Source organism: Trachemys scripta, chromosome 2, assembly GCF_013100865.1.
Source record: "Trachemys scripta elegans isolate TJP31775 chromosome 2, CAS_Tse_1.0, whole genome shotgun sequence".
In the NCBI taxonomy this organism is placed as follows: Eukaryota; Metazoa; Chordata; order Testudines; family Emydidae; genus Trachemys; species Trachemys scripta.
In genome coordinates, this window is record NC_048299.1 from 88,425,790 (window position 1) to 88,451,865 (window position 26,076).

A 26,076-nucleotide genomic window follows, 5' to 3' on the forward strand; every position below is an offset into this window, starting at 1 on the left:
TCATTTTTTTTTCATTTTTGACTATACTTTTGTATCGTTGTATGAAAAGGTTTTAGTGATGCGGCCCTCAGGCCAATGTACTAGTCCTCATGTGGCCCTCGTGGTGATTTGAGTTTGAGATCCCTGGTTTAAGCACTGTGCTGCTGCAACAAAGTGGAGCCAGTTTAAAAACGGTGGCTTACGGATCTAAGCATCTATTCGAAGTGCAGAAGAGGTATTCAGTTTATGAAAAAGAGATGCTAGCCCTTATCTGGTCCCTGCAACATTGGGAATACATCAGCAGTATGTCCCCAGTTGTGCTTCGTAACACCCCCACACCAGTACACTACATCCTATCTGGAAGGGCTAATGACGGTAGAATCTCCAATCCTCGCCTAGCAGGATGGACGCTGAGCCTTCTTAACAGGGAGGTTCAAGCGGACAAAGTGACAACCTTGTCAACAGTCCCGTTTGCCCTTTTGATCCAGGGTGAGCAACACGAATGTCCACTGCTGGTGGAAGAAATATCTACCATCAAATCTCCATTCATTTGGAGAAGGTAAAAGAAGCAGCCAGAGATATATGGGTCATGGACGGTAGCAGTTACCATCAACAAGGGAGTCCCCACACTGGATATGCTGTGCTCCAAGTCAACACCGGAAAGGTGCTGCAAGGTATGGTTGTTCCACACTCCGCACAAGCTGCAGAGATCGTACCTATTGCAGGCGCCTTAGATGCCGCCAACCTGGACTTGGACATTATGATCTGTTCAGATTCAGACTGGGTCTTAAGGACCCTTCTGGATTGGATGACCATATGGATGGCAAGAGATATGAGGACTACTGACAAGTCTGTGACACGTGCCAGATACCTCGTGCATGCCTGGAGATTGGCAAAGAGTAGGAAAGGATGAACATTTTTATTTAAAGTCAGAGCCCATAGAAAAAAACTTGGCCAAAATTGCAGTTTTGAATAAGAGTTGACAGCATAGCCAAACAAGCTGTGCTCATGGGCCCCAAAACACTGTGGAACAAATCTAAAGATATTATTTACCAGCTGCAGTCTACAGAAGTCTTAAGTCAACTGGATATTGTGCAGCTACAAAAGCGAGATGAGGAGATCAAGGACCTAGAAAAACAGCATTACAGGGTCTACAATATCTTCCAACATCAAAGTGGCCTGGTCATGGCTAGAAGAATAGAGGTTAAAGATGAAATTCCAGTTCTGGTCATCCCTAGCTGTCTCCGCAAAGAATTAATCATGCTCGCCCATCAGTAAGGACATTTAAGTATGGAAAAGACAGTGGGACAAAGCTCCGAGCCTGTGCTGTGGGTCCCGTGCTTCCTGGCAGATACAGTGGCCTCAGAAGCTCGCTAAGGCCCTCAATATGACCTCCCTTTCCCAGTATGGTGGCAAAGGTTACAGCTTATTGAGCTACTTTCATCACAGGCCGGTATGGGAGGTGGGAAGGTGGAATACCCACAGTCTCTGTTGCTCCTTAGAGCTCCGTAGGCACAGTTTGGTCTCCTGTCTGTACCGAAGTCTGTTTCCCCTCTCCAAGGGAACTCTGTAGATCATGGGGGGGTGGAGGAGAAAGGAGGTACCCGGGCCCGCCCTCTACTCAGGGTTCCAGCCCAGGGACCCTAATGATAGCAGCTGTTGGCAGCTACCCTCCTCCACTGACGCTGCTTCCCCGTGGTCCCCTTTTCCAAGCTTCACCCTTACCTCAGGGATCAGTAATGCTTTCTCTCCTACAGCTCCTTTCACCTGGGCTCCTCTCGAGAGAACTGGAAGGAGAGCTTTTAAAGCAGTATAAACTTAATTGGTTCCAGCTGTCTCCATTAGCCTAACAGCCTTAACTGACCCTTTGTCAGTTAATTGAGGTCAGGTGCCGGCATTAGCCTAATGACCTGAACTGGTTAAATTGGCGTCAGGTGTCTTGATTGGCCTGGAATAGCCCTTGTTTGGCTATCCAGCGAACAGGGACCTGCTCATTCTGAGGCTGACATACCTGCCTTCCACTACCCTCTGATATCCTTCTGGCCTGAGTCCGTCACATATCCCTCTCCCCCCGCTCAACACGAAGGGGTGGGCAACTTGGGTCGTCATACAGTGCACCCGTGACAGGCCATCTGCGTTGCCATGTTGACTTCCAGCTCTGTGCTGTGTGCGGAACGGGAAGGGTTGGAGGGATAAGAACCCTCTGTCAGAGCTACTGGCAAGAAGGAACTGAGCGGGTGTGGAGCCGGCAGCATCCCTAATACCGGCGCATGTGCACAGGGCTCCAGGGGGCACTAGGACCGGTCCTACGGATACCACCAAGAGGAAAATCTTCAGCAGCTGCGCACGTGCACACCTAGCATACAGTGGACATGAGCAACACATCCTTAAATTACGGAAGATTAGTAACAGTTACAGAAGGTTAGTAACCAGGTATTTTTTGTTGTTGTTGTTGTTGATAGTTTTATTAGCAGAGATGACCAGTCAGTTTCTGAACTTCTAAGTTGTGGGGGGACGGCAAATTGGTATACTAGAGTGTACAAATATATACTGCAATTTACCATAGCATGATTAAGCATACAGCACTATCATTTTGTCTGCAAACATCGTTAAGTTACTGTTAAAGGCAGGGCCGGCTCCAGGCACCAGCCCACCAAGCTTGTGCTTGGGGCGGCACCTGGAGGGGGGCGGCGCAGCGCTCCGGCCCCCGGGGAGAGCGGGGCCACGGCCGGGCTTGCCGCTCTCCCCCCGGCGCTCTGGCCGCCCTCCCCCCTGGCGCCCTCCCCCCAGCCGTCGGGGGGAGAGCGGAGCCCCGGCCGGGGCTCGCCGCCCTGCCCCCGGTGCTCTGGCCGCCGGGGGGAGAGCCAAGCCCCCACCGGGGCTCGCCACCCTCCTCCCAGGGCTCTGGCCGCCCTCCCCCTGGCCGCTGGGGGGAGAGCGGAGCCCCCGCTGGGGCTCACCGCCCTCCCCCCGGAGCTCCGGCCGCCCCCCGCCCCGCGGCAAAAAAGCCAGAGCCGGCCCTGGTTAAAGGCTATTGTAAAGTAATCCTGTACAGGGCACAAAAGTTTAATATATTCAGATTTAGAAAAGAGAGTGTATACTATAATGTCAAAGCATGCATGCTGTTAACATTTACTATTTTTATTTTAGGATTGTAAAAATAAGCTAAATACAAAGATCTTTCCAGATGGCAAAATTGCAAAGAAGCTACACTGTAAAAAAAAAAAAAAGTGAAGCAATTGTGCACAACACGTTTTGCCCGTATGCAGTAGAATCAGTTGTAACCAAGATATGGGATGGAAAACCTTTTTCACTCTCTTGACGCATCAAACAAGGGACATCTAAAGTACTTTCCCATTGCTCTGACCTATTTCACCTTTTCTTGCTCTGCAATCTTCATCTATGACTTTTTGGGGTTGTTGAAAGGCAAATTCACCCCTGCAATCTGACATGCTATTGTAAAGAAGAGCTATGAATACTGCTAAGAAGTGCTATGAATACTGCTATTCAGCTAGCTCATTCAAAGATATGAATACTGCAGTTCTTTAGTAATACATTTATATGTAGAGAATCCAGCCTTTGGACATGTAGCAGTGCGGCGACTCACCCCTGTGGTGCCTCCCGCTGGTCGTCTTAGGAATTACCTCATCCAGCCTCCAGAGCATCCCCTGCAGGCCGGTGTCCCACTGCCGCTGGGCCCCTGTGTCCCTCCCTGGACTCCGGTGCCCCATTATCTGGGAGGCTGCCCCCTGACAGTAACCCCTCACTCTCAGGGTCTCCCCTCCCCAGGGAACCCCCAACTCTCTAATCCCCACCTTGCCTCAGTCTGGGCTACTGCCAGTCATCACCAAGCCCCCGCTCCCTGGGGCAGACTGCAGTGTAAAAGCCACTCATCATAGGTAAGGGGGTTTGGATCTGCTGCCTTCCTCTGCCTCCCAGTATCTCTATGAGGCCTTGGACAAGGCCCTGCAGCCTGGGGAGTTGCCAGCCTGGAGCTCCCCAGCCCCTCTGGCCTTTCCCCAGCCCTGCCTTATTCTAGGTACCCTGAGCTTCCCAGCAGCCAGGCCCCTCTCTCCCTGAACGCAGAGAGAGACTGTGTGTGCTTCTGCCTCACTGCCCTCTTATAAGGGTCAGCTGGCTCCTTATTAAGCCAGCTTCGGCCTGATGGGGCATGGGCCCCAGCTGAGGCTGCTTTCCCCAATCAGCCTAGGCTTGCTGCTTTCCTAGCAGCAGCCTTCTCACAGTCTCAGCCCTCTCCCAGGGCTCATTTCAAGCCCTTCAGGGCAGGAGTGGGTGACCACCCCGCTACACACCCCCACCTCAAGATCCCCTCCCCCGGGGGGGGAGGGGGTTGTTCTACCTGCCCAGTTTTCCCCTCAGCTGGGCCCGCAGGACATACCGTTTCTGCCGCAGATGCTCTAGCCTCCGGAAGGGTTTGAGTACCCACTGTAGCCTGCTTAGCTCCCAGGTGGGTTTCCCTTGCTGGTTGGGTCTCCACCGTGGCCTGTCTTGCCCCCGCGTGGATTACCCTGTGGAGCTGTGGCCCCTCTGCCCCAGACGCCCTCTCTTCTGGGCCCCTGGTCTTCACCACCCCCTGCTTTGGGATAGTCTCAGACCGAGCCTCATCCTCCGGCCTCCCCCTCCTTCTCTGGGGGCAAGGCCGTCTTTCACAGCCACCCTTGTGGCACAGGAAGCACAGCCAATGCCTTCCTTTGGCCACCTCCGGGCTAGGCTTGGCCTTGTGAGTTCCATGAGGGCACTCCCTCTTCTTGTGTCCCGGCTCCCCAGAGGCCCAACAAGTTTGGAGCCCCCCTGTTAGCTTCACAGGGGGCACTCGAGTCTCTCCACCATGTCTCGGGCAGAGCCTCTTTGCTCCATCCCGATAGGGGCACTCCCTTTTCAAGTGTCCCTATCGCCCACAGGCAAAACAGTCTTTAGGCCCCGGCACTGGCCTCCTGCCCAAGGTGCCTGGTCCCCGTTGAGGTCCATGTTCCCTCCCCCGCAGCAGCTGAAGCAGCCTTGCTTGCTGCTCGGCGAGCTGGGCCACACAGGCTCTCCAATAATAGTCTGTCATGTCTCCAGTCTTGGATCTAGGCAATTGTCCGACAGTCCTTGCCCCAGCCCCTTGTGTCAGGGGTGGACCGCACGTGCCCCCATTCTCCACTACTTGTAGCAGTGCAGTGGCTCACCCCTGCGGCACCTCCCGCTTGTTGGTGTCACTAGGCCTAAGTGAACCAAAGTTCTTCCATGTTTAACTCTAATCAACCTCAAAAGCTAGATGCATGGAATGTGTAAACAGCCAGTTATCAGTTACAACCCCCCGCACACTGGTACCAAGCGGTAATAATGAGGCCTGTATGTTTCTGACTGGAGAGGAGATAATAAATCAAGGGGAAACAGGACCAGATAACGGTTTAGAGGAGTGTTACTAACAAGTTAGACTTATAGCTGCCAGAATGATTTAATTGCTTGAATGTATAAACATGGCTTTTGTAGAAGAAGGGAGAGGGAATGGGGGAAGGAGGAGGGGAGAGAAGGGAGGAGGGAAAGGGGGGGGTGCTTAGTTGTAAGATGTATAAAGAGAGAAAAACTGTTTATGCTGGTGTGCTTGATCTGAGACTTGCCTGTCTCCTTGCACCACTTTGAGATCTCAAATAAACTTTGTTTGCTTCTCCACCCTGGTGTGTTCATTGGCGCGAAGCACACCGGGCAATGAACCCCGCTGTTGCTGTCCTCGGGCCCTCTGTGCCGGCAACAGTCTTGGCGTCCCTGGGTGGGCTTCAGGCTGAAATTTAGCCTTGCTCGGACCCCTCTCGGAGGTTGATGGATTGCGGCGACGACTGATGCCCAGCGCGCACTGGTGACTTCATCGCGGGCCTCGGTGGAGACATGGTTTGGTTGACCCCGGAGGGTACAACGGTGCAACGTCCTCAAGTAGTGGGGAAGCAGCTGCGGGCGACGGTGGGGAACCGGTCCCGTGGATAGGGTGACGGTGCAGAACCGGACCCTTGATAAGGTAGGAACAGTCCAGTGGGGACTTTACCTGTTTTGACCTGGGGACACCCAGTGTCTCCCTAGAGTATGGGGCAGGGACAGAGTACTGCAGGCAGGGCAAGGTGTACGCCCTTAGAATGCATTCTGGTGAACTGGAAAGTGTTTGGATCGGATCTGTTGATTAAAAGTAAACTGAAAAGATTCTGTACAGTAGACTGGCCTCAATATCAGCTAGAGGACCAGGAAAGGTGGCCACCGGAGGGATCACTTAATTATAATACGATCCTTCAATTGCTTCTGTTTTGTCAGCGAACGGGAAAATGGAATGAACATGTGTATGCACAGCTGTTTATGTTGTTAAGAGATAATAGGTCAGATCTTTTGCAAAGGTGTAATTTGACTTCGACAGGTTGTTAGTCCCCAGAACCCTCCCCCGGTTGTGATGGCAGAGTCAGTGTCCCCTTCGGCTCCAACACCCCCACCATATAAAGACAGGGTGCCTCAGGTCCCAGAAATTGTCCCCTTGGTGAGATTCTATCCATTGATTACTGAGACTCGGATAGCCCATCCTGGATCAGAAAATCGCCAGGCCACTGCTATGCAGGTTTACACTCATGTGCCTTTTAATGCAGTGGACCTAGCAGCCTTTAAGGCACAGGCAGGGGAATTCTTTACAAATCCAAGCAAGTTTATCTTGGTCTTTGAGGGGTGTCTGGCTAGCCATAAGCCTGACTGGGATGACTGTAATGTCCTTATGCGGACCCTGCTATCTAAGGTGGAGCGTAATCAGGTCGTGTCTAAGGCACGGGAGGAGGCACAGCAGAGACATGACCTAGATCCAAATCACATCCCTGCTGCTGCAGTCCAGGTCCCTAGAGCAGACCCCGGTGGAATCCCAACGTGCCGGCGGATTTCACCCTTCTCACTGTATACAAGGAGCTCCTATTACATGGTCTCCGACACTCAGCTGTCCGACATAACAATTGGGCTAAGCCGTATGAGCTAGTACAGGAGCCAAAAGAGAGTCCGGTTGCTTTTCTGCAGCGTATTCGGGATACCATCAGGCAAACTACTAATGCCAATCTCGATGATCAGGCAACTGAGGCAATTATAAAGGGTATCTTTACCAGCCCCGATATTAAAAGGAAACTGCAGAAAAAGGAAGATTTGATGGGCATGACAATGGCACAGATTCTGGAAACTGCAAACAGGGCTTACAGCCTTAGGGAGGGAGAAAAGGAAAAGAGGCAAGTAAAAATGATGGTTGCAGCAGTACAGGTTGGTGGCAGGGGAAAATTTCAGGAAGGTGGAAGAGGCCGGGGAATGAGAGGACGTGGACGTGGGCGCCCTGGCTCACAGGAAAGGCGCCTGGGTTGCAACCAGTGTGCCATATGCCGAAAGGAGGGACATTGGAAAAATGAGTGCCCCGAAAGGGAAGGTACCCCTATGATGGCAGCGGAGGATCAAGAATAGGGGTGTCAGAGGAGACGGACTATCCTGCCCCCGGAACTCCGAGTAAAAATGCGGGTGGGAGATTCAGACATAGACTTTTTAATAGACTCTGGAGCTGCACGAACCGCTGTAAACCAACCCCTTCAGCTGCCCGTGGCAGATTCCCTCACTGTGGGGGGAGCCACAGGGAAAGGAACTAAGTGCCCAGTATATGCCCCAGCGGAATGTGCTTTGGGAAACAGAACTCTATCTCACAAACTGGTTTACCTCCCTGATTGTCCAACGCCACTATTAGGACGGGACCTGCTTTGTCACTTAGGTGCCACCCTGCATTTCACTCAAGATGAAATAAGCCTCACCTTACCCCCAGAGAATGCCTGGATAATGATCCTTGCAATTGAGCCCTCAGCCATGAGAGCCCCAGAGTGGAGCCAGTGGGAGGAGCGGGTTTTTCCTCTGGTATGGGCATCAGGGATCCCAGGAAAGGCAGCCCATCAAACCCCTGTTACTGTTTAGCTCTTGCCATGAAAAGGTCCGGTGCGAATCAAGCAGTATCTGATCAAAAGGGAAGCCAGAGAGGGACTGCAGGAAACTATAGACCAGGTCCTAAAGTGCGGGGTACTTTGAGAATGCCAGTCAGCTTGGAACATGAGAGCGGTTAATGAGCGAGTTAAGACTCTGCATCCCCTCGTTCCAAACCCGTATACACTGTTGGCCTCTATAGGGGGGCAGTACACCCATTTTTCGGTCCTGGATTTAAAGGATGCTTTCTTCACGATTCCGGTTGACCCCCAATCTCAGGAGATTTTCTCCTTCGAGTGGGAGGACAAAAGAAGGGTGAAAAAGCAGCTTTGCTGGACAGTGCTGGCCCAGGGATTTAAAAATTCCCCCACCCTTTTCAGCCAGGCTCTGGCCAGAGACTTGGAGGAGTGGGACAACGAGGACAAAGTCCTCCTCCTGCAATATGTGGATGACTTGTTAATTGCTGCTGTGGGTCTAACCTCTTGCCTTAAAGCCACTGTGAGCCTCCTGAACTTTGTTGGACTCCAAAGATATCGAGTAGCACAGAGTAAGGCTCAGATTGCTCTCCCAGAAGTACACTACTTAGGATTTTACATAAGGCAGGGGGAACGTCAGCTGTCAAATGAAAGAAAGGAAGCTATCTGCCAAATTCCTATCCCAAGCAATCGTAAACGGCTCAGGGCGTTTCTGGGTATGGCAGGCTTCTGCAGGATATGGATCCCAGAGTTTGGACTGTGGGGTAAACCCTTGTACGAATGTGTTAAGGGAGCGGATCACGACCCCTTTCACTGGTCCCCAGAAGCTGACAAGGCATTTAAGGTTTTAAAAAGGAAACTGATGGAAGCCCCAGCCCTGGGTCTGCCAGACCTCTCTAAGCCGTTTCAACTGTATGTGCATGAAAGGAAAGGGGTGGCCCTGGGAGTGCTTACTCAGTTATTAGGCACCTGGAAACGTCCTGTGGCATATTTCTCTAAACAACTGGATCAAGTTGCCAAGGGATGGCCGGCATGTTTGTGGGCGGTCGCAGCAACTGCCCTAGTGCTTGGGGAAGCTGAGAAACTGACACTGGGGGGAGTTGTGCAAGTGTATACCCCTCACATGGTTCAAGCCCTGCTGGATACTAAGGGTGGTCTCTGGCTTACACAGGCTCGGGTTGCTCAGTATCAGGCAAAGCTTGTAGAAAATCCTGAAGTTACCCTACAAACCTGTCCCTCCCTTAACCCAGCTACCCTGTTACCGGAGACAGAGGAGCAGGAACACGACTGTTTGGAGACCATAGACGCCCAATACTCCAGCTGCCCAGACTTAAAAGATCAAACCCTCCCGAATGCTGATTATGAGTGGTATACCGACGGCAGTAGTACAGTTGTAAACGGTCAAAGGAGGGCTGGCTATGCTGTTGTAAATCTCCACGAAACCGTGGAAGCAGAGGGTTTACCTGCTGGGACATCAGCCCAGCTGGCTGAATTGACAGCCTTAACCCGTGCACTTGAACTGTCAAAAGGGAAAAGAGTTAACATTTTTACTGATTCCAGATATGCCTTTGGAGTACTACACACCCATGCTGGCCTATGGAAACAGAGAGGAATGTTGACAGCTCAAAGCTCTCCAGTTAAGCACAGGCTTCAAATTCTCCGGCTTTTAGAAGCGGTACAGCTCCCCTCAGCGGTAGCAGTGGTACACTGCAAGGCTCATCAAAAGGAAGATCAAGATGTGGCTAGAGGTAATGCTAGGGCGGATAGGGAGGCCAAGCGAGCTGCTACCCTGGAACCACTGGAAGCTGAAAATGCCCATATGCATGCCCTCATCCCATCAGTAGGGAAGCTCCCGACCCCTCAGTACTCTGGCGAAGAAAGAAAACTAGCCGACAGGCTCGGTCTCCAGGAAAAAGAGGGGTGGTTCCACTCCCTAGAAGGAAAGATCCTACTACCAAAGGGTCTAATATGGCCAGTGCTACAGAAACTACATCAGTCCACTCACGTAGGGAGAGAGGCTCTCTCTCAGCTAATGGGTAAATATTTTTTAACCTCTGGACTCAGGCCTCTGGCCTCCCAGGTGCAGGCTGTATGTCTAGTCTGCCAAAAGAACAACCCCCGACCAGGAGTGTCAGTGCTGCCAGCCACTCTGGAGCCTACCCCAGGCCCGGGACTGGTTTGGCAAATAGATTTTACTGAGTTCCCCCGAACCCAAGGATTCAGATACCTCCTCATCTTGGTGGATCGATTCAGCGGATGGCCTGAGGCCTTCCCATGCCATAACAACACTGCCAAAACGGTGGCTCTTAAATTTGTCAAGGAGATCATTCCTTGCTTCGGACTCCCCCAGTGGATGGAATCTGACAACGGAACACACTTCACATCCCAAGTCGTTCAAAATATCGGATGCCCTGCAGATTCCCTGGAAGCTCCACATGCCATGGCGACCGCAGGCCAGTGGGGTAGTAGAGCGTACAAATCAGACACTTAAGCGGCACCTCTCAAAAGTCTGCCAAGAGGCTTCCCTTAAGTGGTCTGATGCTTTGCCCCTTGTTTTGCTCTGCATCCGCGCTCTCTCAAAGGGCAGGTTAGGGCTCAGTCCCTTCGAGATTATGTTTGGAAGGGCATGGCCTATGAATGGTACACCGGTTCTGGCAGGGGAGTGGGAAATGGGGTGTGGCTTCTTATCTCAGTACATGTGCTCTCTGTCTGCTGTTCTCTGTTCTCTACACAGGTATACCAAAGATTTGCAGCCTCTCCCGCTGGATGCTCCGATCCACTCCTTGCAGCCAGGCGATTCCGTACTCGTTCGGACCTGGAAGGACGAGCCTCTCCAAGAGAAGTGGAAGGGACCCCACACCGTCCTGCTGGTCTCCCATACAGCAGCAAAGGTTGAGGGACACAAAAACTGGATTCATCACTCTCGTCTGAAAGCGGTGCCTGCTCCTGAACGGTGGACTGTCCACCCTGCAGAGAAGACTTCCAGCGACGATCTGGGACTTAAGCTGTTATTCAGGCGACAATAGTGTCTGCTGGGAATGCCCTGTGATCTCTTTTGACAGTCGCAGCGCACTCCCCGCAAGAACTTTGAATATTGGTTGTGTTTATTTTCACAGGGCCAGCCTAACCTGGTGGCCTGGTCCCTTTTGTTTTTAATCTGCTGGCTATTGGTAATTGTTATTTTGTGGGAATTGTGATTGTTAGGCCCTAGGGTCACCTGCTCAGTATGAGTTCAGGTCCAGGGTCTGCTACAGTGGTGCTCTTTGCCATAGGGACACTCCTTTCATTGACTCCCATTTCCCCCCAAGCACATGCGGGATGGAAAGGAATCCCTACTAACTTAGAGACAAACACATATGTGTCCCTGAAGGTTTGCTGTGCCCAAGAGTTTAACCTCTCTAACTGCTGGGTATGCTCCCAAGTCCCGCACCACGCAGCAGGGTTACCCTGGAGGGTAGTTCCCCAGAATTGGTCAGATATCTGTTGGGGATGGTTCAGTAGGGGGAAAAATGCCTCTGGTACCCCCTTGTCGCAAAACTGTACCATTGAATCCCAGTATGCATTAAGGGACGACCCCTGGAAGCCGCAGGCCAACTCAACGCATATCCCTTCCCCTATTAGGCTGCGGTCAGTGGCCCTCGGGTTGGTGTGCTATCAACAGTTCAAGTCCAGCAATCACACCTGGTTTGCTGGGAATAGCACCTGTCAGTATTATTTATCCCCTGACAGTGACGCTTCCATCCCTGTCTATGTTAATGGCAAATCCGACTCTACCGCCCGGTTCGGATCTTTTAATGACAGACAAACAGATAGGTGGAGTAGCGGTTATAATGGCTTGGTAGGGAATGGCCACTCCTTTTATATTTGCGGTACCTCTGCCTATAAGTGGCTACCGCATCGGTGGTATGGAAGCTGCTATTTAGGATATCTTGCCCCTCCCCTTCGTGTCCTCCCTAAATTGCCCCCTGGCTGCCCCAGGCAGCGTAGATCTTTGTATGCCACCCCAGAGCACATTAAAGGAGACAGGTTGGGTATGATCTTTCTCCCATCCTATGGGGTGGGACGACTGGCTCAATTTTATCATAGGCTTTCTGTGATTCTCACCAAGTATGCCAATGAGACCTTGGCCATAGAGAAAAGCCTTAACTCAGAGCTTTACCAGCTCCGGTTGCTGTCCCTGCAAAACAGATAGGCCTTAGATTATGTTTTAGCCTCCCAGGGCGGGGTGTGTGCCCTTATTGGGAGTGAATGTTGTACTTACGTCCCGGAAAACTCACAGGACATTAACAAGCATGTCCTGTCAGCCAAACAGGCTTTCGAGCAGTGGAACGCCCAGGAAAGGGAACCCACGGTTTTCAATTCCCTTTGGAGTTGGTTGCCCAACCTGGGAGGACTGGGAAATGGCCTTGTGCGTCTCCTTCTCACAGGTGTGGTACTGTGCCTGGTCATCCTCCTCCTGATCGCTTGTTTTAAATTGCTCCTCCGTAAGCTTTGTGCCACCCGTTCCCCAGAAGTCCCGGAATACCCTCTCATTGAGAACCCCAGCTCCATGGCACTCAATCGTATCTTGTCCACAGAATATGAGAAAACTCAGCCAAAAGCTTGTTGAGTATTCTCAAAGGAGGGAGTTGTTGGTGTCACTAGGCCTAAGTGAACCAAAGTTCTTCCATGTTTAACTCTAATCGACCTCAAAAGCTAGATGCATGGGATGTGTAAACAGCCAGTTATCAGTTACAACCCCCCTCACACTGGTACCAAGCGGTAATAATGAGGCCTGTATGTTTCTGACTGGAGAGGAGATAATAAATCAAGGGGAAACAGAATCAGATAACGGTTTAGAGGAGTGTTACTAACAAGTTAAACTTATAGCTGCCAGAATGATTTAATTGCTTGAATGTATAAACATGGCTTTTGTAGAAGAAGGGAGAGGGAATGGGGGAAGGAAGGGGGGAGAGAAGAGAGGGGAGAAGGGGGGGTGCTTAGTTGTAAAATGTATAAAGAGAGAAAAACTGTTTATGCTGGTGTGCTTGATCTGAGACTTGCCTGTCTCCTTGCACCACTTTGAGATCTCAAATAAACTTTGTTTGCTTCTCCACCCTGGTGTGTTCATTGGCGTGAAGCACACCGGGCAACGAACCCTGCTGTTGCTGTCCTCGGGCCCTCTGTGCCGGCAACATGCTGGTCTCAGGAATTAGCTCGTCCAGCCTCTGGAGCGCCCCCTGCAGGCTGGTGTCCCACTGCCGCTAGGCCCCTGTGTCCCTCCCTGGACTCTGGTGCCGTTATCTGGGGGGCTGGCCCCTGGCAGTAACCTCTTACTCGCAGGGTCTCCCCTCCCCAGGGAACCCCCAACTCTCTAATCCCCATCTTGCCTCAGTCTGGGCTACTGCCAGTCATCACCAAGCTCCCGCTCCCCCCACTGCAGTGTAAAAGCCACTCATCATAGGTAAGGGGGTTTGGATCTGCTGCCTTCCTCTGCCTCCCAGTATCTCTATGGGGCCTTGGACAAGGCCCTGCAGCCTGAGGAGTTGCCAGCCTGGAGCTCCCCAGCCCCTCTGGCCTTTCCCCGGCCTTGCCTTATTCTAGGTACCCTGAGCTTCCCAGCAGCCAGGCCCCTCTCTCCCTGAACGCAGAGAGAGACTGTGTGTGCTTCTGGCTCACTGCCCTCTTATAAGGGTCAGTTGGGCCCTTATTAAGCCAGCTTCGGCCTGATGGGGCATGGGCCCCAGCTGAGGCTGCTCTCCCCAATCAGCCTAGGCTTGCTGCTTTCCTAGCAGCAGCCCTCTCACAGTCTCAGCCCTCTCCCAGGGCTGATTTCAAGCCCTTCAGGGCAGGAGTGGGTGACCACTCTGCTACAGGACATTTGTAATTTTTGAGACTCAAAACCCACTTCCTATAATGTCAGAATTGGTGCCCTTTCTCCATGGATTACACTGTGGATCATCCTGACTTTGAAGGTATGTAAAAAAAAATCTCCATCAAGAACAAGCCAATTTATGAGAACATACACAACTTTTCCTTAAGGAGAGTAGTCACAAGATAGGCACTTAGCACAATGATATCCTGGTCCATGATTTGATACCAGAGAAATTCCTGAGACTCCATTTGGCATTCCTGACCTCTATTTTGAATAAGTAAGAGTCACTCCACCATTGGAAGCTGCAAGTCACACAATATTGCAAAAGTAGGGGTGGGGGTCTGGTAGGGGAGTGAGGAGGTGAGCGGCGAGCCAGCTGCAGGGTGAGGAGGGGAGCGAGCGGAGGGGTCTGGCTGTGAGCAGTGGAGTGAGGAGGTGAGCAGTGAGCCAGCAGCAAGCAGGGTTTCTCATGGCGGGTAAGGGGGGTGTCTGTGGCAGGGGAGGGAGGAGGTGAGCAGCGGGTGCAGGGGGATGCAGCAAGCCAGCAGCAGGTGTGGGGGGTGAAGAGGTGGGCACATAGGTGGCAGGTGGAGCCCCCCTTAGGGAAGTCTAGCTCCCGACTCCACCCCTTGCGCCCCCCTCCTGGCAGCTGGAGCCCCAAAAGCCCCTGACACACTCTGTGGCTGGAGCCACAAGACCTCTGCCTGGAGAAGCCCTGAGTGCACCTGCCCCCCCTCGGCTGGCGAAGCCCTAGGCCAACCGAAGCCCCAAGACTCTCCCACCCCTGAGACTCACACCTCTGCCTGGAGAACCCCTGGGCTGGCTGAAGCCCGGAGCGCCCCCCTCCTCAACCAGCGGGTGCCAACCGTGGAATCCTGCAGGTGCTGACCCAGGGCGCTGCCCATCAGCCCTGACCATGTGACAGTGGTGCCCCCTCCATCCATCGCCCCCAGCTCTGGTGCCTCATCTCCCACCCCTCCATCCAGGTCTCAATTTGCCGCAATTTTCACGATTTGCTGTGAAAAGTGATATTTAAAAAGATACAAATATCACTTTCCACAGCAGAGTTAGCACCCCAATGCCACCCTTCCTTCAGAGCTGAGTGCCTGCCAGCAGCCACCCAGCTTGAGCCCTGACACCTCCTTCATTACAAATTAAGCACTGCCTCCATTGCCCCTAGTTCCTGCTGCCTCCCAAGCTCCCCACCCACCACTCCATCACCCATGGGCCCTGCTGCCTCCCACACATTGTCTCAATCTCCCTTCCACAGCCTCGCACCTCAGGCCTGCCCCACTCCTTGCCTCTTGTCCCTGGTGCTCCCCCAAACATGGCACCATGGGCGGTTGTCCACATCACCCACCCATAAGGCCCTGCTCAGTCCTGGTTAGATCCATCCACCCCTGCTCCCCCAAATATAGAAGACGAAATACTCCTATGCACCAGACCAAAGCACCCCAACAATCGCTGAGATGTAAAGTTTTAAAGTTGCCTTGTAAACACCATAAATTATAATGCAGACTCATTCCCTTCTACATATTGCTACAGTGCAGGCAGAGCTGAATTACATAGATGTGGTTTCCTTTCAAATCACAAAACATATTCACATTGTGTTTTTACATCTCCCACTACTGTAGCTCCGCAAGCAGCTATTGGTCAACCTCATCGTCGGCAAAAATCACTGTGTGGTTTTTGAGCAGGCTGAGACTGTTTGTGGCAGAAGGCAAAAGAATTAAAGACACACAAATGGATATCAGAAAGTATTTCAAATAATCAGTGCCCGTGAACATAGGCGTGCGCACGGGGTGTGCCACGTGTGCCCGTACACACTCTAATGCAGGGCAGTCAGAGCTGTGGGGGACAGGGCTGCATGCTCCCTCGGGGCTGTGTGTATGGCTCCGCACTGAGCCAGACGCTGCTAGGAGCCTGAGGGGAATTGGACAAGGGGCGGGGGAAGTCAGGGGACAGGGAGCAGGGTCGGTTGGGCCGGGGGGTGGGGCGCTCTCACCTCGGGGGCAGCTCCCCCTAGGGTGACCAGATCACCCAGGTCAAATATCGGGACACAGGGAGGGGCGTGGCGGGGGGCGGGGCAAAAAAAAAAAAAAGGTGGCAGAGAAAAAAAAAAATGGGATTCCACCAGCTGGGCAGCAGCCCAGACGCAACTGGCCAGGGGCTGGGCGCAGCATGCGTGCTGCTGGGTCCCCGCAACAGGCCCAGGCGGTTCGGGCCTGGGCACCGGAGCTGCAGCCGCCGAGCACCATGGCCACTTCCTCCCCCCGCAGCAGTGGGAGCTGTAGCAGCGGCTGCTCCCGAGTCCCACTGCCCGGGGGGGAGAAGAGCCGCAGCCTGGCCCCGTGGGCTGCCCCCCTACTCTCCCTACCGCCCGACTGAGTCCTGCCTGCTCGGGGCCAGGCCGGACTCTCACTCACGGCACCCCGCTCCCCCTGCGTCTCCAGGGCCTCCCTCCAGCACTTGTGGAGGGAGGAGGAATGGTGAGCCTGGGGAAGAGGCGGGGATTTGGGGAGGGAGCCAAGAGGCGGGGATTTGGGGGAAGTAGGGGGCGGAGTCAGGGCAGGTGATGGGCACGAGCACTTCCAGACTCCGGAATATTTGCTTGTTTGTCCAGTGTCCCGACCTAACATCGGTCAGGACGTGGGACAAACAAGCAAATATCGGGACAGTCCCGATAAAATCGGGACGTCTGGTCACCCTAGCTCCCCGCTCCCCAGCGTCCCTGCGTGCAGGGAGAGTCTCAGCAGAGGCAACGCTGCCTGCTGCCTCCCTCCCAGCGCTGACCTGGTTCCCAGCCCATTGGCCAGGAACCCCAGCCAATGGGAGCTGTGGGGGGGGGGCGGTGCTAGAGCTCCCTGACTGCGCCTCCCCAGCAGGGGGTGGGAGGGAGCTGCTCCAGCTCCGCTTGCTCAGCCTGCCCCGCCTCCTGGGGCTGAGCCGCCTGGGACCAGTGCAGGGGCCGGGTCATTCTCAGCCAGCATGGGGGGGGGGGCTTGTCTGGGCCCCAGGCAAGGAGGTTATGAGGGGGGCAGGCCCCCTCCCACTCTGATTCCCCCACCAACCCCAGCTGTGACACTGGCTCAGCCCAGGCAAGGCAAATAGCCCCCGCCCAGCAGGCCGGTGAGTGTGGATGGGGGGCAGGCAGGCAGGGGCGCTGGGTCTCTAGGGATGGTGCTGGGCAGTGGGGGTCTGTGTGGGGTACTCCTGGGCCCCAGAGGGAATGAAAACAGCCCAGGTCCCCCTCCTGCAGCGTTCTTTGCTTCCCTGCAGAAAATGAAGGAGAAACAGGGGTGTGTGATTGGGAATGTTCATGGCATAGTTTGGGGGCATTACCCCACAAATAGAGGTGAGGGTTGGGGGGCCACATGGGATGCAAGGTCACGCCACTGGCCCCTCCCCCATTTCTGTGAACACAGAGTTGCTGCAGCCCCACTGAAAAAAGAAGGTGCTGCTCAGCTTCCTGGACTTTGCAGCTGGACACCACCTTCTGCGTCCTAGGGCTGGTTGAGCTCCCTTCTGTGTGCTGGGAGCCATCCTTCATTTTGTACAACAGTGAGTTGTGGGGTGGGGCAGGGCAGGGGAAAAGAGGCAGGGGGGAAAGAAGAGGGTGGGATGGGAAGGAGATGGAGTGGTGGGGAAGGGGCATGGGATGGGGAAGAGAAGGGGATAGGGGAAGTGGGGGCCCAGCATGCAGATCTCCTTGGCAGCAGCTGGGGCTCCCCTGTTAAGCAGGCCCCTCAAACCCTCACTCTGACCAACCCCACCTCCCCTGCATCTGTACCACCCTAATGAGCCCCCCTAGACACCCTCCCCACTGAGCCACAACCACCTACACCCAGACCCCCACCCAAATGAACCCCACCTCCCCTGCACCCAGACCCCCCCCCCCGCTAAGTTCCAACCACTTTCACTTGGTCCCCCCTGCAGACTCCCATTACCCCTGCACCTGGAATCTCCCTGTACATCCAGATCCCCCACTGAGCTGCCTGCACCCAGACTGCCCCACACAGAACCCTCTTACCTTCGCCCAGCCAATCACTGCCTCCCCAGCGCTACACATGACCTTTGTTGACTTACATCAGTCATAGCGCTCTTCCACCACTGCGCTCCACCTTGGTTGGCGCTCTCTGTGCCCGCCCTGTAAGTGCCATCACGCCATTGGTCAAGGGGATGTCCAGGGGGTGGGATTTGGTGGGGACTCTGTTCTGAGCTGCGGCGTGGTAAGGGGGCTGGGCCGGGCGGGTTGGATATGGGCCAGAAGGTCTTGGGGGCAGTCAGGGGATGGGGAGCGGTTGGATAGGCATGGGAGTCCTGGGGGTCTGTCTGGGGGCAGGGGTGTGGTTAAGGGTCGGGGCAGTCAGGGGACAGGTAGGGGGAGGATCCTAGGAAGGAAGTTACAGTGTGGGGGGTCTCAGGAGGGGGCAGGAGGGGACAAGCAGCAGGGGGGGGTTGGGGATGCTGAGGGGGGTAGTCAGAGGCGGGAAGTAGGAGGGAGTGGATGGGGGCGGGGCTAGGGCAGGGCGGGGGTGGGGCTAGGGTGGGGTTCCCTGGGTCCACACCCTAATGAAATGTGCTACGCACGCCTATGCCCATGAATGTGATACAGGGATGGTCCCACAGGAGCCACCTCCTGCTAAGAAAAGCAGAACATGAAAGGAAGAAAAATGAACATTTCAAGACCAGTGGGAAATGCAGTTTCTTGTGTTTCTGAAGCCATCTGATTCCATTTCTGAGCAAGTTGCAGTGTGCGCTGTTTGTAAGAGAGAAATTCATCAAATCAAAATTTATGCAATGTAACATCACTATAGCCCTCATGCAAGGGTACTTGAAAAGAATTACCACATTGAGTTTCAGAGGCGCAAGCTGTTACATGATGCAAAAACCAAGTCTGAAAGACAACAGTGGCGGCTCAAAGATTTTTTCAATAAAGAGGATTAGATTCGAGTGGCTACTTTTAAAGTTGCACTACTTTTGGGGCAAGCCAGGAAACCATTCAGCGATGGAGAACTGAAAAAAATTGTTCTGGCTGTAGAACCAGAAAGTAAGCTTTTCAGAGAGATACTACTGAGCAATGACACATTACAGAGGACCACAAGAGATCTGGCGAATTTTCTACAAAATGAAATAGCTGGAAAAGTCACAGCAAGCCCTTTCTATAGTCTGTGCTTGGATGAGAGCCTTGATGTCAAGATGAATCCGAAGGTAATCATATACGTTCGCTTTTTGGACTGTGATTGCCATTGTTTTTCTGAAGGTGTTTTATATCAGGTGAGCCTTAGACGTAGGCCTACTGGCAAATACATTTTTGAATGCGTTCAGGCGAGAATGCAGGAGTGCCATGTTAGCTTTGACAATCTCTGCGGTTTGATAGCTGATGGGGCAGCAGCTATGCAAAGTGCATGAGTAGGAGTGCTGAACTGCTTCCAAGAAAGGTGCACTCAAACTTCTTTTGTTTCACTGTTTTGCCCACCAAGAAGTACGGATGAGGTTAAATCCATAGTGAAAAAATGCATCAACGCTGTCAACACCAGCAGTGTCAATAAAGGGAAATTTACAGCTCTGTGTGAAGTGGTCTGTGAGACACAAGGGTGCTGCTGAATTACAAACCAGTCCACTGGCTTAGTTTTAATGACAGTGTACAGAGGCTGTTTGAGCTCTCGAAAGAGCTTGTTGAGGTTCTGAATAAAGTTTCACCAAAATTGTCCAAAAACGACAAGATCCAGAAATACATGGTTGCCTGCTCTTTTTGAAAGAGTTTTTACCAAAGCTTGCTTCCTTGAACCTGAAGCTTCAGAAATCTCAGCTAACAATATTTAATATTGAAATAATTAATACATTTAGAATGACAATCACTGACATAGTCCAGCACCTACAAGAGGAACAGGACTTTTCAGTTTTTTAGGAGCTTAGTCAGTTTCTCAGCTGTCAGGATGAGAATGTGCAGCAAAAAGTTGGCTCAGCTGTAACCGAATACCTGAGTATCCTCGCGGAGGATCTTGAAAATCGTTTCAGTGAGGAAAACTTTTTCCATCAGTGCACCTTTGTGACTGACCCATTCAACAATTCTGGTTCAGCTTTGTTAGCCGCAAACAAACATTAAAAAAAGTATGTTAGATGGTGTGGCGGGTTTGGTACCTCGTCAACCCCTTCGATTCAAGGGGGGGCTGAGGCTAACCCCGCCTCCCTGCGTCTACGTCAGTTCTACTACTTCCCCAGTAGTCACGGCTGTATGGCCCAATGGCCAGAGTCCCTCTAAATGCTTTTCCTCTGGTGGGATAACATAGCCTAGCGGCCGGAGTCCCTATAGTGCGCTCCTAAAGCAGCCTGTCCCAATGGCCAGAGTCTCTCTAAACTCTCTTCCCCTGGTGGGATAGCGCGGCCTAGTGGACAGAGTCCCTATAGTGCACTTCTAAAGCAGTGGGGCCCAATGGCCAGAGTCTCTCTAAACTCTCTTCCCTCCGGGGGATAGCGCAGCCAGAGTCCATATAGTGTGCTCCTAAAGCAGCCTGTCCCAATAGCCAGAATCTCTCTAAACTCTCTTCCCCTCGTAGGATAGTGCGGCCCAGCAGCCAGAGTTTATCTATCTCCTTGAGGTAAAAGAGGGGTCGATGAACTATGTTGTCACCAAAAAAAAGGGGGGGGGCTTAGAGACCCCCGGTAGGGGAGCCCGGGCCCACCCGCCTTCACCGGGCTCTAATCCAGGGCCCTGTCAGTGACAGTGTGATCCACCATGGGTCAGCAGGGAATCCTACCGCAGAACGCTGCCCTCAGAGTAGTGGGAGATACCACTCCCTTCCTTTCCCTGGATCACTTCCTACCAGTTCTCCAAACATAGCAGTCCCTGTGGCATCAGGGTCTCCAGGTTCTTTGGCACCTGGCGCTCCCTGGGGTTCCAACAGCTACCGGCCTCCGGTCCCGGTCCCTGGCTCCTCAGCTCTCTCCAGTAAGGGTCGCAACTGCTCCTGGGCTGGAGCCTCCGCTGGGTGTCCTCCTTCCTCAGCCGCCAGCCTTGACTGAGCAGCTGCTCTGCAGGCTTTTACACTTGACTCCCGGTTGGAGCATGCCCAGCAGAGCCTCAGGGACGTGGCTTCTTCTGCCAGCAGGGAAGGGTTAACCCTCTCAGTCTCAGTGTGGGGCCAGTCCACTCCGTCACAGATGGACACTGAGCTAGAGGACACGTGTTTCAAGTGTTTGGTCGAACTACTTCGTAGGTTGAATCATGGCGAGCATACAAGAAGCACTACAATTAGCAAAGGGTCCGAAGTCACAACACGCATCACAAGCATCCATACAGGAGGGAACTCGGAGGAGAAGACAATCAGAACAGGAAGCAGCAAGACTACAGATGACACAAATGCACCGACCGATGGACAAGCTAGCACACATGTGTCAAACTCAAGGCCCGCGGGCCACATCCGGCCCGCCATACAATTATATCCGGCCCGCGAAATCGTTTTATATATCTGTTTTTAATGGCCCTGTGATATGACGCCCCAATAACACACACTACAAATCCCATGATGCAGTGCAATTGCCGCCAACGGCAAGCCGCGGTTCAAGTTCGCGGTCTGTTGATGTATACAACGCTAATATCAAATCAAAGCTAGACCCCAACAATGGCCAAGAGAAAAATTGATTCTGAAAACCGAGGCTTTCAAAGCCGGTGGGAGAATGAGTATATGTTTACTGAAATTGCAGGTAAACCAGTGTGTCTCCTTTGCGGGAGTAATATCGCTGTAATGAAGGAGTATAACCTAAGACGGCACTACGAGACGAAACATGAGAACAAATTCAAAAACCTGAGCGCAGGACAGAAGCTACAAAAGGTAGAGGAGTTGAAGAAGAATTTGACATCCCAGCAGACGTTTTTCACCAAAGCAAAATCACAAAGTGAAGCTGCTGTGAAAGCAAGTTTCATTGTGGCCGAAGAGATCGCCAAATCAGGACGGCCGTTTACCGAGGGGGAATTCGTAAAGAATTGTATGATGAAAGTGTGCGACGTCCTTTGTCCAGATAAAACGCGAGCGTTTGCAAATGTAAGCCTCAGCAGAAACACTGTTGCTAATCGGGTTTGTGAGATGGCGACTGATTTGAAAACACAGTTGATTGAAAGAGCAAAAGATTTTGTTGCATACTCCCTTGCCGTGGATGAAACTACTGACGCGACTGACACTGCACAGCTGGCGATATTTATCCGTGGTGTGGATTCCAATTCGTGCGTAACAGAGGAAATACTGGACAGTAAATCGATGCACGGGACAACGAAAGGAGAAGACATCTTTGGAAATGTATTTCAAAGTGTAACCGACATGAAACTGCCGTGGGAAAAACTCGTTGGACTTACAACAGATGGCGCACCTGCTATGTGTGGTGAAAAAAATGGACTGGTGGGAAGGATGCGCTCAAAGATGCGGGAGGAGAACTGTGCCGGTGAGTTGACAGTGTATCACTGCATCATACACCAGGAATCGCTGAGTGCTAAAGTCCTAAAAATGGATCATGTGATGAACACTGTAACACAAACCGTCAACTTTATCAGAGCCCACGGTTTAAATCACCGCCAATTCCAGTCTTTTCTGCGGGAAATAGATAGCGAGTTTGGCGATATGCCATATCATACGGAGGTCCGGTGGCTAAGTCGGGGAAAAGTTCTCAAAAGACACTTTGAGCTGCGAGAGGAAATCTGCCAGTTCATGGACAGTAAGGGGAAAGACTGCACAGTTCTGCGGGATGAAAAGTGGAAATGTGAGTTGGCGTTCCTGGCTGACATAACGTCGCATCTTAGCGCTTTAAACCTTCAACTCCAGGGACGGGAGCACATAATAACTGATATGCATGATGCAGTGAAGGCATTTCAAGTGAAGCTGCGCTTATGGGAGACACAAATGCACCAATGCAACCTGTCTCACTTTCCCTGTTGCCAAGTAATACGGAACCAAGAAAGTGCCACAGTTTTCCCAAATGCCACCTTTGCTGAAAAACTCAGCGCGCTGCGCACTGAGTTCGCACGGCGCTTCAGTGACTTTGAGGCACAGAAAAGTAACTTCGAGCTGCTTCGCAACCCATTTGCAGTCGATGTGGAAACCGAACCTGTAGAAATGCAGATGGAGCTGATAGAACTGCAATGTAACGGGACACTGAAGGCAAAGTACGACACTGCAGGGCCAGCACAGTTCATTCGCTTCATTCCTGAAGCGATGCCGCAGCTCCGCCAACATGCGGCTCGAATCCTGTCCATGTTTGGCAGCACATATCTGTGCGAGCAGCTGTTCTCTGTGATGAAAATTAACAAAACGTCACACAGGAGTCGCCTCACTGATGAACACCTGCAATCGATCCTGAGAATCTTCACAACACAGAACCTAACCCCAAACATAAACGAACTTGTTGCAAAGAAAAGACTCCAAGTATCAGGCTCTGACTAAATAGGACAAGAAAATGGAATGTTATGATTTGTTATGATTATACTTTTGCTTTAAATTCAATTTTTTATTTATATTTTCAGATTTTTTAATATTCCAGCATGTACAGATTTTGAATGTATTGTATTGACAGGATATTTTTTTATGAAGAGCAAAATATTTTAAGTTGAAATGTATTTATTTTGGAATGATATCCTGTATTTTGGTTCATATTAATGGTTAAAAAACATAGTCTGTTAAATAAATGGTTATACTGTTCGGCCCGCGAGTTTTGAGTTTTGGCCCCCTGTGCAATTGAGTTTGACACCCCTGAGCTAGCAGATCACACCATGGATGAGATATTGGAGAATCTGGATCCAGAAGCAGTAGATGCAGCTCAGACCGCCGCAGACGATCCAAGTTACGAGACGGGCCAGATGAAGGTAAAGACCTGTTGCAAAGGACCCATGATCGTCTAGCGAATCTCCCAACCAAAGATAATAGGTCACTTGAAAGAGCTATAAAGGATCTTCAAAATGATATGATGGCAATCAAAGCAACAATGGCAATTACGAGTTATTAACACTACAACTTTTGAGCTGATAGGATTATTGCAGAGGAAGGTTCCTCCTGCTGTTCCAGTAAGCTTGCCATCCATTGCAACAGACACACATTCTCTAATCCTCCAATGCCCGCATCAACAATTCCATCAGCACCCATGATTCAGCCCATAGGCACCAACTTCTCCTCTAAACACTTCTGTAGGCATTGGTCCTGCAATTGGTCCTGCAAAGGAATCTTTCCCAACCAGGCAAAATCCTTTTATTTAAACTCCTTTAATAAATAGATTTAAAAAAAAAAGGACAGATTAGCTTCCTTTGACCCTTTGGATTTAAGGAATCTCAAATTACTCATTCTGAAAATGTGCAATGATTCAAGAATGAAAACATATTTCTGTCAGCCTGCTGTTACAGTACAGGAGTTCTGGAGTAACGTGTACCTGTTTGAGGACACCTACAAGTCCCTAGCTAAAGTTTCTTTGCTTTTCTTGTCCCTGTTTTCTACTACTGTGTTTGTGACAGAGCATTCAGTGCACTTCATTTCCTGAAAAACAAGTACCGAAACCACCTCACTGATGCCAACCTTGAAGCTTCTCTTCTAATGTCACAGGAGACCCGAGATCCTGCAGACTTTCCTTTCAAAAAGCTGCTGAGATTGTGCAAGTAATCTGATCCACACAATGGATGTGGTAAAACCCAGAACTTTTATCATCATACTGTATTTCTAACATACAAAATAATAAGATTGTTTGTTGTTAATATTATTATTACTGGATTGGATTGATTTTTTTTGTCTGTTTCTGAAATTTAAAAAATGGAACAATTTGCAGATATGTTTTTTCATTATTATTTGGACTTCTATTATGTCAAAGCATTTTTAAATTTACTTCAGGATTGTTGTACAACCACTTTTATCAAAAAAGTAAAAGAAACAATCATAAAAAAGATAAGAATGTGCAAAGCACCTTATTTGTGCTTCTATTCTGTTAGGTCATAAGAACATAAGAATGGCCATACTGGGTCAGACCAAGGTCCATCTAGCCCAATATCCTGTTTTCCAACAGGAGCCAATGCCAAGTGCCCCGGAGGGACAGAACAGGTAGCAAGACTACAGGTAATCATCAAGTGGCAAACAGAGCCTAGGGACACCATCCCTGCCCATTCTGGCTAATAGCTATTGATGGACCTATCCTCTATGAATGTATCTAGTTCTTCTTCGAGTGATTGCTCCTGTATATTCCACAGTAGGTTTGCGTGCTTACCACGTGCACCGGTGCTGGAAGCTTTTCCCTTAGCAGTACCGGTACTGGGGGAGCACTGCGGCGACCCCTGGAGTGGCGCCTGTATCTCGCGCTATAAGGGGAGCCACAGGCTCCCCCCACCCTCAGTTCCTTCTTGCTGCCAGTGAGGTAGTCGGAACTTTGTGCTGCAGCTCTTCTTCTCGACCTTAGTGGTACCTTTCATGGATCGTTCTTCAGTTGTTAGAGTGGGCTTGGGCCATGCCCCGTGCCCCAGGCTTCAAGTCGTGCGACTCTTGTCGCCGTTCTATGCCCAGAAGCGATCCTCACGCTGAGTATCTTCGCTGCCTGGGTGAGACTCACATTAGCAACCGTTGCAAGATCTGCAGGTCATTCAAGCCAAGGACCAAGAAGGAGAGAGACTTTAGACTTTGAGCTCTCCTGATGGAGTCGGCGCTGGCCCCAATGCCGGTACACAGATCGGACTCGGCGCCAGCCGCCGCATCGTCGGTACATAGCAAGGCCCCTTCGACCAGTTGGCACTGCTCTCCCTCCAGAAAGCAAGGGAAGGGCCCGGCCTCGCAACGCCGCCGCAATAAGGATAAAGGGGAGGCTGGTCCCACGCTGGGCGCCCTCGGTCCCCCCTGGGCTCAAGACCTCCAACTATTGCGGGGAGCGGAGCAGCCCGGTACCGTCGGCCCAGGCATCCCCACCGGTACAGATGCCGTCGACGCCAGAGGCGGTGCAGGCTGTGAAGGACATCATGTCCCTGCCTGTCCCGAGCTCGCAACTGGGTACGGGCCATAGGTCTCAAGGCAAGCCTCCTTTGGGTGCCCACCAGACCTCTCCGGCCAGCCGCAGTTCCCGCTCCAAGGATCGCTGCCCACACCGCTCGGCGCGCAGCGGCCGCTCTTCTGGCAGCTCCCAGCCACCCTCGACGCTGGCCAGACTGTCTGAGCTGCCGTCAGGACAGGAGTTCCGGGGACCCTCTACGTCGCCTGCCAGCTACCGTAGGCACCAAGAGAGGCACTGGGAATGCTCACCTGCGAGGCTTGGGTACCGGAGCCACTCTCGATGGGACAGACGTCGTCG

General features: G+C 52.0%; 1 protein-coding gene and 1 pseudogene across 1 annotated transcript; both read left to right on the forward strand.

Moving 5' to 3' along the window:
• The first annotated feature begins 15,519 nt into the window (after positions 1-15,519).
• LOC117871720 lies at positions 15,520-19,885 on the forward strand (annotated as a pseudogene).
• A 1,279-nt stretch (positions 19,886-21,164) lies between these two features.
• On the forward strand, positions 21,165-23,431 carry LOC117872585 (general transcription factor II-I repeat domain-containing protein 2A-like). Its single transcript, XM_034761217.1, has 2 exons — positions 21,165-22,594; positions 22,693-23,431. The coding sequence occupies exons 1-2, from the start codon at positions 21,402-21,404 to the stop codon at positions 22,760-22,762; spliced, it is 1,263 nt and encodes a 420-aa protein (XP_034617108.1). The 5' UTR covers positions 21,165-21,401; the 3' UTR covers positions 22,763-23,431.
• The last annotated feature ends 2,645 nt before the right edge of the window (positions 23,432-26,076 follow it).